Source organism: Eurytemora carolleeae, unplaced genomic scaffold, assembly GCF_000591075.1.
Source record: "Eurytemora carolleeae unplaced genomic scaffold, Eaff_2.0 scaffold501, whole genome shotgun sequence".
In the NCBI taxonomy this organism is placed as follows: domain Eukaryota; kingdom Metazoa; phylum Arthropoda; class Copepoda; order Calanoida; family Temoridae; genus Eurytemora; species Eurytemora carolleeae.
In genome coordinates, this window is record NW_019396608.1 from 39,666 (window position 1) to 51,134 (window position 11,469).

The window sequence follows — 11,469 nt, forward strand, 5'->3', positions numbered from 1 at the left end:
TAGAAAAATATTTCTATATATTTATATTTATATTTAGTTTTAATATTACTATTTATAGTTTCAGATGACTAAATGATGACTGTCTATTCAAAATGTTACTCTCCAATGGGAGTCTGGAAAGGGTTGGGACGGATTCATACTCCAGGAGTAGGTTTGGGACGGATTCATACTCCAGGAGTAGGTTTGGGACGGATTCATACTCCAGGAGTAGGTTTGGGACGGATTCATACTCCAGGAGTAGGTTTGGGACGGATTTCTGGACGATCTCAAACTACTCGGCAAGTACTTGTTAGAAACCTTAACATTCGAACTTTTCCTCACTCCGGATCTATTTTAACTCTTGGAGCAAGGAAGGAAAAAGAGCTGTTTGGGAATGGAAACTCCTTCAGATATTTCAGGTTCAATAATAATTTCTAATTAGTTCAGAGCTGAAAACTTTAGAATGGTGAATATCGAGATCAATGCTTGATCTCCTCTTTTTCTAAATCTCCAGATTAAATAATGCTTGTTATCCTCTTGTTATTAGTCTTCAGATTAATTAACCAATCGAGATTAAGAATATCCCATTCTAAAGTTTTCAGCTTCAGGCGTTAAACTAGAGATTTTTTGACGTGTCTAAAGTTTTAGATTTTACTTTGTGGCAGATTTTATGTACTACGATAGTATTTTTGGCAGATTTCATGGATATGGAAACTGTTTGTAGCAGATAGTTGATTTTATGCATCTCAGTGATGTTATTTGAAATATTTTGGATGTATTGGTTGTAAGTGTTCACTCATATTAATCATAGATGAAGGATTAAATTAGACATTTGTTTAAATATGAGACGTTTTCAAAAGTGTTTTTTTCTATCAAGAATTTATGAATATCTGACACGAAATATTTGTGATTTATATTTAGGTGGGATGCAAAGCCGGATAATGTATTTGGACAGAGTTTTCGACAGGGGCTGAATAAACGTGCGCATCCTCTATTCTTGGCTCTCATGGCAATATTCTTGATTCCGTTTTTCAACTGGAAGGAATTCTTTAGCAAGGACTCATACGTACCAAAAATAGTTCAGGTAAATTATATTGTTTTTAATTTCACTTGCTTGAAACTGATTTCTAGTGAAGAATATGGGCTGGTTAATATCATTATAATTATTATTATCTTTGGCATTGGCATTTTCTGTAGCTCTAGCTTCTTGGAGTAAAAGAGTAGTTGAACTAGGTTCGAATAATTCAACTAGATAATTCAACCTTAGAAGATATATCAGCAGAAGCAGTCAAACTAGAGTATCCGTATCTTGTTCAACAACCTCGCTTTATGTATTTTTAAATTTTTACATTTGAATCCTTTCTGACTTTCTTTATCCTACTTATTCTAGGTTTATCCCCGTTTTATTTGATTTAAATATTTAGTACATGTTCCTTGTGTTGAGTGGCGGGGATAGAAACTATGAATATTTACAAGAAAATAATATGTCGAGTAGTCTCGCCGCGGAGGTTTACGACAAGTACGGCGACGAAGGGCTGGCGGCCATGAAAAAAGCATGGGAAGAAACTAGGGATATGCCCGGTAGTTCGGACCAGAAGGCGGTACATGCTATTATGATGGCACAGGCGGCAGTAAGGTACGTTAAACAATTTCTTTTTGTAAAATATTCTTCAATTTTTGTGTGTTTTTTTATCGCCTAGTTAAGGTTACTAAATGATTTTTTCGAGTGGCAAGTATTTATTGACAAACTTGTCCGCTGTAGTCCAATTTTTTCTTTATTGAAATTTGTTTGGGGTGTTATCGGTGAATTGGAGGGAATAATTAGTTTAAAGGGACTGTAAAGGAAAAATGAAAGGGGGTATAGGCTGAAAGCTAATCACTTTAGCTCTTGATCGCGACCCATGAAAGTTTTATCTGATGTTCCTGTCTCGAGAAATTGATATAAAACCGTGTTAAAAGAATACGAAAATTCATATATGTAAAATTTAGAAAATCTTTAACTTAAATCACGTGACAAGAACTATCACCAATCGCAGAGCAGTATACTGGTCACGTGTCTCCGCCTGTATCACGTGACCACTTTACTGCACTGCCATTGGTGGAACTTCTGGTCAAGTAACACGGAAGTATAAATAAAATTATGAATTAAATCTATTAAAAATAGAAATAACAATTATAAAATTAGAATTGGAGTAAACCTACGTTACAATTAGCTTTCTCTGGGATATCATAGTTTTCAGATTGGTTGCATATTTGCTGAATTTGATCTATTTAAACCCTCTACTTTTATACAAAATTGTATATATATTAATTTTAGTATAAATTTGACAAAGTTGTAAATCAATTTCTCGAGATAGGAACATCAGATATAACTTTCATGGGTCGCGATCGAGAGCTAAAGTGATTAGCTTTCAGTCTATACCCCCTTTCATTTTTCCTTTACTGTCCCTTTAAACCTAAATGTTTATCACAGATTAAAAGTAAACTTTCCTTGCATATTTTAATCAAATCAAATTTGACCTGAAATGAAATTGTGAGAAGGAGGTTGAAAATTCTCCACCTCATCTCTGTATCTAGAATAAAAGTGTCAAAGTGAAAAGGGGGTTTTGCCATGATGTTTCCTTAATTATATTAGCTGACAACATTTATCAGAATAGAAAAGAAGACGCGGACCCACTAATCCAACACTCTCTCTTCCACCTTAGCCCCCTCGTTCCTCAATCTTCTCCACCCTCCTCACTTTTCTCCTCTACCCCCTGTCTCTTCTTTCCTCAACCTTCTCAAGCCCCCTATCCTCTCTCCTCTGCCTCCAGTCCCCTTTTCCGCAACCTTCTCCAGCCTCCTCACTTCTCTCTTCTACCTCAAGCCCTCTCTTTCCTCAACCTTCTCCAGCCCCCTCTCCTCTACCTGCATTTTTCATTTTTCCTTTACAGTCCCTTTAAGGGGACCGGGAATATTTCCACCAGTACATTTTTGTAATTGGTTTTCAATTAGATACAAGAAGGAGGTAATTGAAGAGGCAGAGAAACTAGGACTCGACAAGGATGAAGTGATGAAGGAACTAATATCGGAGCCAGTTCTGCAAACAGGAACAGTCGGTGGTAAGGCGGTAGTAGCTCCGCCATCCGGAAGATTTGGAGTAAAAGCAGAGGAATCTAAAAGCAATTGGTTTGGTTTAAAAGCTGAAGAGGAATTGGTTGAAGAAACACTACTGGTGAGTAACAAAAACGTCATTGTTATGAAATATTAAAATATTGTTTTTTTTTAGGAATTTGAAGAAAAGCGGCATGAGAACAAGGTTGGATTTAGAGACAGGAAGATTATTGAATATGAGAACCGAGTTCGTCATTACTCAACTCCGGACAAAGTTTTCAGATATTTTGCTACTTATAAACTCACAGATGACAAGGATCATTCAGAGGTAGAATATTTTAAAGGGACTAATAAATAAGTAAATTTTGCTATACTTTAAAATATATTTTGTATTTAGATCCTGTTTTTTTTCAACTGATTTTGCATCTCATTTATATTTATTTTTTATTGTTTTGTTGTACAGGGTGTCCCAATAAACGTGGGAATTAAGAGACGAATTCGAAATCGTATTTGTTAAGAATTATCATTGCACCACCTAATTTCCATGGTCAAAATAAAGTTACGTCTGCTAGTGTATATTGTATTAAACAGTAAAAGACTGTTTTGTTATTCTGCAAAACGTTGTATGATGTTCAATCATTCATTCATCCTTTCATTCATTCATTCATTCATTCATTCATCCTTCCATCCTTCCATCCTTTCATTCATCCATCCTTTCATTCATTCATTCATTCATTCATGGACCATTTCTGCAACATAAACAGTGAAGAGGTACAACTGTACTGTGTTTGTTTACGGGACTTGATCATTTTACTAAGTACATCACTATGCAGTAAAACATAAACAAACAAATTTGATAAGTATACGGATTACAGCTTTCTTAGTAGGCTTCCAAATTATATGTTGAATGGTCGAGAAACCATAATATAAGATATATCTGGATTCTGAAAACTAGTTAACATACCATTCTGATTGAAAAGCTTACATGAGAAGGTAAAGAATTGGTTTCTCTCTAGGTTATGATGACACCTGAAGATTTCCTCCGTTCAATATCTCCTGGAGAAAAACAACCAGATCATCTAGGACTAGATCAGTTTATACAGGTTAAAAAAAATTTCATTTTATCTCTTTCTTTCAAGATTTCTATCTCTAGGTTATATAAGAGAGTCTAGTAGATATTTCTCCTCTTCCTTCCTTCTATCTATTTATAGGTTAAATTAGAGATTAGGAATTATATCTCCTCTACAGACTGTAGATAGGAGCAGTATATTCTATCTATCTATCTCTAGGTTGGATTAGAGAGTATAGGAGATATATCTCCTCTAGACTGTAGATAGGAGCAGTATATTCTATCTATCTATATCTAGGTTGGATTAGAGAGTATAGGAGATATATCTCCTCTACAGACTGTAGATAGGAGCAGTATATTCTATCAACTAGGATCAGGAGGACTAATCTCCTTCTCAGATTATATTTTCCTTCTCACAGTCCTCTCAACCTCTCGCAGGTCAGTTTTTTGGAATTTATTGAGATTAATCCTTAAATCTCATTTACCTTCTCAAATATTAACATACAATCCCTAATAAGTTAACAAAACAAAATGTCTTATTCTGCTAGGCAGATATTTGCGAAAAAATGTTTGAACATTTTCTTTAAAAAAGCAGGTGCTTTGGATAGACTGCCTAGCATGACTTCAGTGAAATTGAAATTTTGACTTTGTTAAGAAAGTATTGAATTAATGTTAGTTTAGAGGGGTTTTGCAACTAATTTAGAATTGTAACTTTTTGTATTTTGTGTTATTTGTAAATCAACATGAAAACGAGAAGTCTCTTAATTTTGACAACTTTTTTTTAATAACAATTAAGATTTTATCTGAGTTTTCACAAAGGAATGTTTTTAATGAAACTTTATGAAGTTTAATCAAGTTTTTGCAAAGATTATTTTATTCTTTTCTTTAGGCATTTTCAAATAGCGTTCAAGATGTTTGATTTGAACGGAGATGGAACTGTAGATGCAGAGGAGTTTGAGAAGGTTACAACACTTCTCCGTTCAACTTCAAGGTAGGGAACTGTAGATGCTGAGAAGTTTGAGAAGGTTACTACACTTCTCCGTTCAACTTCAAGGTAGGGAACTGTAGATGCTGGAGACGTTTGAGAAGGTTTCAACACTTCTTCAATCAACTTCAAGGTAGGGAACTGTAGATGCTGAGGAGTTTGAGAAGGTTACAACACTTCTCCGTTCAACTTCAAGGTAGAGAACTGTAGATGCTGAGAAGTTTGTGAAGGTTACTACACTTCTTCAATCAACTTCAAGGTAGGGAACTGTAGATGCTGAGAAGTTTGAGAAGGTTACAACACTTCTTCAATCAACTTCAAGGTAGGGAACTGTAGAGTGTAGATGCTGGAGACGTTTGAGAAGATTTCAACACTTCTTCAATCAACTTCAAGGTAGGGAACTGTAGATGCTGAGAAGTTTGAGAAGGTTACAACACTTCTTCAATCAACTTCAAGGTAGGGAACTGTAGAGTGTAGATGCTGGAGACGTTTGAGAAGATTTCAACACTTCTTCAATCAACTTCAAGGTAGGGAACTGTAGATGCTGAGGAGTTTGAGAAGGTTACAACACTTCTTCAATCAACTTCAAGGTAGGGAACTGTAGATGCTGGAGACATTTGAGAAGATTTCAACACTTGTTCAATCAACTTCAAGGTAGGGAACTGTAGATGCTGAGGAGTTTGAGAAGGTTACACTTTTCCGGCCAAGGTAGGGAACTGTAGATGCAGGAGACATTTGAGAAGGTTACAACACTTCGCCGATCAAGTTCAAAGTAGGGAACTGTAGATGTTGAGACGTTTGATAAGGTTACAACACTTCTTTAATCAATTTCAAGGTAGGTAACTTTTGATGCTGAGAAGTTTGAGAAGGTAACAACACTTCTTTGGTCGACTTCACGGAAAACTTGACTTATTGGTCGTGTTCTGCATAAGCAGCTATTTACTAGCTCAGTCATAGCAACAAATGCTGTTCCATGTTTCAAATTCTTCTTCTTCAAACTTTTATTGAAAAATTACGACGTAAATATCTTTATATAAAAAAAAAATCACAGGTTTAACAAATGGCTTTTCGCTATATACTCTCTACTTGATCAGGAATATATAAAATTGAGATCTAATTTAACGACAGCTCTGTTATGAAAGACATACTTAGTATTGAGCAGCAGTCTTGACACCAAATTTTGACTTTGTAAAGTACTTTTCGTACTTTACTGTTAAATACTTGAGAGAAAACACAAACGAAGACAAGATCAAACAGGAAATATGAAAATATAATCTTGAAAAAACGAGAAAAAAAGAAAAAATATAATGCAGCTCTGTGTTTCTTATCTTCGTTTTAAAGGAGAAATGCAATAAAATAACTAAATCTTGGATCTTAAATTCAAAAGTGAATAAATATTGGATCCGAACATCAAAATCAATCTCGTAAATATCTGACGGTTATAATTATGAGAAACAGTTCAACATATGAGGATATATCCTTGATTATACTTGATTAGATTANTTTCAGCTGGGTATGCAGAGGTGAGTTTATCTGTGTAGGCAGGATATAAGAAGGTCTTGTATGCTGGTGGTAGAGGTGGAGGAGGAATACTAGTGTCTGGCAATATTTTCTCGGTATTAACTGGCAAATCTTTCTCTTCACTGCTCGTAGCGTCCATCATCTAAATGTATTACTGATTATACATAGGTATTAAATGTTGGATATATTATTACTATAACTCAGAGAGAATAGAACAGGAATGTACAGTTAGAATAGTTTCTTTTAGATAAGAATACAGCATAGGCTATAAAAACGTTAATCTAGTAAAAGAACCTCCTCCATATTATAACTGTTATCATTCAAGTATGCGAGTTTTTCACCATCGCCATAAGCTAGAAGGTTTATTTTGAGCTCAAATCTAAACCAGGAAAGAAATGAATTTAATCTAGGAGTGAATTTTCTGCATCTAGCAATCCAGATGAAATATTTAACATGTAAGGAAAGTAGATTTATCGGATCCCACATATTTTTTGAGTGATTGCCAAAAATAAACTCTTTTTTGCTGGGAATTTCCAATACCTCATTCCATTTATTAATAAAAAATTCATAAACATCTTGTAGAAAGTCAAATATTACAAAACATTCATAAAACATGTGAACAATTTTTTCTGGCATCAGATCACAAAAGGAACAGTTAGGGGTGGTGTTAGGAATAAATCTAGCAATAATATAGTTCGTTTTTAGAGCACCCCTTACAACTTGATAATGAAACCATTTTAATTTATTGTTATAAAAAATAGTTCTTGTAAGCTGATAGCATCTTCCCCAAAAGTTAATTCCTTGCATGGCTCCAAGTTCAATTTCCCACTTCCTTTCTCTAAGCATTAAGTTTGCATTGAAAAATTCTAATCTCTTTGCCAGTTTAACCCATCTGTTACAGCCTTTGGTAGAATAGTTAATTAGACGTATTAATGGAGGTTGGGCGGGAAAAGATAGGGGAATATTTTCTAATTGAAGACCTAATTTTTGTACAGCTACTCTTATCGCATGTTTCAAACTTATGTAATTAAGAATATCTGGATTTTCTCCAAATTTAATTCTATACTCTTCAGGATTTAAAAAGTCAGTGAAATTTCCCTCAGTTTTTAATATGTCATAAGGATAATTAATACTATTGCCAAGGGCGCCAAACCTTTGTCTTTTAAATTCGATTGAGTTCATCATGAATACGCTTGAACCCCAAATAGGAAATGTGATGATATCTTCAGGATGCATTTTTAAGTGCTCCAGCATGTTTCAAATTCAATGTTCAAGAAACACACAAAAAATCAGAAATCCCAGTATTTCTGATTTGAATTGGTTTATAGTGAGTTAATATTTAGTACTGGAGCTCGGCACAGGGACCATGGAGTTACGGGCAGCACGTTTAAGGGAATCAATTCAGGACTCATCACTTTCTTCTTCGGAAAGGAAAAGAAAGGAACTCTGACTGTTGAAAGGTAATCAGACCTACAGGGTTAACAATGAGTTATCTTGTTATGTACAGTATTTCTTCTCTGGCAGTTAGACCTGGCACTGTCTTGGCTAGACTCACGTAAACCATTTTAAAATTCGTTTGCAGAAACATCAGATATAAATAAATGCTGTGTTGATGGATTTTTACTTTTAGTCAATATTGAATCCACTTAAAGTTTTCGTGAGCATTTTGTAAAGAAAATGGAAAAAATTATTATTTCATTCTAGCTCTTGGGAACCCGCGTTGCACAGGGTACTCATAGTTACTCCCGACGTTACCTGCACTTAAACGAAACCGGGAAACTAACTTTTCGCTATAAAAGTCGACCCACTCAACTGAGAATCTTAAAACCAATCTAAGAACATTCCCGTGGTTCACGTGATGTCCCCAATCAAAATGTGAGGCCAATCGTTCCGGGGGTTCCTGAGTTATGATCGGACAAACTTCATATACATAGAATTGATAACTGCTACAGCCTACATTTAAACATATTTTACTGTATCTGTGTCTAAATGCAATTTACAATGTGAAAGAAGACATCAATTTTAAACATTTTTTTAATTATTGATTTTAGATTCCTTGATTTCCAGCGTCGTCTTCAAGAAGAGATCCTTGAGCTAGAGTTTAGAAAGAAGGGGGGTCAGGAGAACGGAACAATCTCAGAACGGGACTTCGCGGAACTTCTAATTGCCTACGCAGGGTTTACGTCGAAGAAGAAGACAAAAATGCTAAGACGTGTCCGCAAAATATATTCTGATGACGCAAGCCTTGGAATTACACTTAAAGATTATTTAAATTTCTATCAGGTACTATTTTAGTTCAACATGTATACTGTAAACTGTACAGGTTCGTATCAATATGTTTGGGTTCTGCGATTTAAAAACTTCGGCTCGAGCCGAAATTCCTTAAACCCGACTTTAAGACACAATCTTCGACCCAACTCTGACGACAGCTTGTGTCACATGATTGAGAGCTGCAAAATCTTCGGCTCGACTTAAGGAGTTAGGCCCAATGAAAATAAAACCAGCCTTAGATGGAATTTAAAGAATTTGGTTGGTTTTAGTGGAGATTGAGGCTCTGTTGAATCTTGTTCTCATAAAAACCCGGAATGCGCCAATTCCTACCATGAAAATTCGCCAAATAGAATATTAAACCGGTTTTTTGAATTCAACTCTGTGGAAAATAAGATGCCACTTGAATCCGAAAGCTCAAGCCGTAAATAAGGCCCAACGACCGCTTAGACCCGAGCCGTATTTTCCTGAATTTTTTAAATTGTGGGCTCAGTTTTGATATGTTCAGGATTTGTATTGTATCAATATGTTCACTGTTTTGGTTCAGTACAGTCTCAATATGTCTAGGTTCAGTACAGTATCAATATGTCTAGGTTCTGTACAGTATCAATATGATCAGGTTTTGTACAGTAACAATATGTTAGGAGGTTTTTTTCAGTATTAATATGTTAAGGCTCTATTTAGTATCAATATCCTCAGGTTCTGTTCAGTATCGATATGTTCAGGTTCTGTTCAGTATCAATATGTTCAGGTTCTGTTCAGTATCAATATGTTTAGGTTCTGTTCAGTATCAATATGTTCAGGTTCTGTTCAGTATCAATATGTTTAGGTTCTGTTCAGTATCAATATGTTCAGGTTCTGTTCAGTATCAATGATATAGATATAGCTCTGACCTATCATACTATTGCTGGAGCTCCTATTGAGAGGGCAACCATGAAGCATGTTGCCAGGTTGGGTTTTATTTATTTTCTTATATTTCAAATTTTCATGTCATGTCGCAATTATTATGATAGTTAATAGTATTGATGTTGAAACTCAACTCTGAAACTTATTAACTGTTAATTAGCAAATCCCCCACACTTTTCATGTGATCCGATTGGATTTGACTTAATTTTTCTGTTTCTTAATCATAATTTTAATAGAATTTATACTTTTTTAAGAACTGTTGCTCACGTGGATTTGTCAGATCATCTAGTAGATGTCGTCTTCAATCTCTTCGATGACAATGGCGATGGAAAACTATCAAATAAGTGAGAAAATTATTCAAAATTACACTTTGTCCTAAGAAGAAGACATGTATTTAGACAATATTCACAAAACTAATTTATGTTCTAATCTGCGAAAAAAAATATTTTTAAAAATATTCAGGGAGTTTGTGAGTGTAATGAAACAGAGAGCAATGCGAGGTCTCGAGAAACCAAAAGAAATCGGGATAAGCCGAGTATTCACGTCAATATTCAAGTGTGCCGCCGATTGTAGACCAGCAGTTATCGGCGGTGTGCGGAGAACGGAATAAAATTTTAGAATTTTTGTTTTAGTCGCAGTTTTATTACAAATTGTTATTTTGTTTATTTATTCATTCTGAGTATCGTAGTTTCTCCTATTTGGCAGTACAAAAAACGTTATATATACCTTAGTTAGCAGGTACATTTTTTGTCATTAAGATGTACATTGTACATATAGAACTAAATTTTAAACTTCCTTATCAAAGTAGCATGTTTGTTAATTGTTTTAAAATGTGTTAAAAAAATCTTTCTTCATTGTTGCTTCTTAAATATCTCTTCTCCGCTCTGTACTGAATTTCTTTCCTACACTCGTCGTCGTCGTATATATCAATGTTATGAAGACGACTTTCGATGTCAATTTTGATTTCTAACAAGCTTTTAAACAGCATGGATAGGGTACACATAACATGGAAACAAAGAATTGACAGCTTCTCTTTGTTTACTTGTTAACTTGTAATTTGAAAAAAGCTAGATATAAATCGTCTTCAATGTATTGATATGAACGCCGACCAAAATAAGTTTTTTTGGTTGATTACTTTGAATTAGACCCCAGCTCCTTCACTCCACCAAAGTAGAATTATAGTCACTCCCTTTTATTCTACGTACTGCTAAGAAAATATAAATATTTTCTAGAATATACAAATCTTTAGGTGTACTGAACATTAGATCAGAAAATTTTTCACAGTCAAATATTTTGAAATTTTTTTTGTATATTGTAAATTCATTGAATGATGGGTTGTCTCCTTGTAATAATAATAATATTTGCTAAAAGATAGTACATTAGGCATGAACCTGAAGTTTGAAAAATGAGCTCTAAAAACGGGAAAATTCGGCCTTATGAAATTGATTTTATACAAATGCAAATAAACCAATAAGCATTTGGAAGAAATATAATTTTGTAGATCTTCTTTAAATAAATAAAAAAAGATCTGTAGGAGTTGTCTGAACGGAAGTTTATAAGACAAAGACAGGTAAAAAGTTCTTCTATGATACCCGTTATATTACAACTATCCTTTATTAAATTACATCAAACTACATTTAGTTTTTTT

General features: G+C 34.4%; 1 protein-coding gene across 6 annotated transcripts; it reads left to right on the plus strand.

Annotated features, from left to right (window-relative positions):
• The first annotated feature begins 39 nt into the window (after positions 1-39).
• On the plus strand, positions 40-11,300 carry LOC111706220 (calcium uptake protein 1 homolog, mitochondrial). 6 transcript variants are annotated; one of them, XM_023479032.1, is made up of 14 exons: positions 40-398; positions 901-1,063; positions 1,404-1,615; positions 2,974-3,193; positions 3,248-3,400; positions 4,089-4,175; positions 4,440-4,579; positions 5,031-5,132; positions 7,991-8,107; positions 8,699-8,930; positions 9,771-9,865; positions 10,076-10,165; positions 10,284-10,559; positions 11,071-11,300. In XM_023479032.1, the coding sequence occupies exons 1-13, from the start codon at positions 73-75 to the stop codon at positions 10,429-10,431; spliced, it is 2,085 nt and encodes a 694-aa protein (XP_023334800.1). In that variant the 5' UTR covers positions 40-72; the 3' UTR covers positions 10,432-10,559; positions 11,071-11,300. The 6 variants fall into 6 exon arrangements, with proteins under 6 accessions (XP_023334800.1, XP_023334799.1, XP_023334801.1 ...); XM_023479031.1 differs by lacking the exon at positions 11,071-11,300 and adding an exon at positions 10,940-11,063 and having other exon boundaries at positions 10,284-10,740; XM_023479033.1 differs by lacking the exon at positions 11,071-11,300 and having other exon boundaries at positions 40-211; positions 242-398; positions 10,284-10,540.
• Positions 11,301-11,469: the final 169 nt, after the last annotated feature.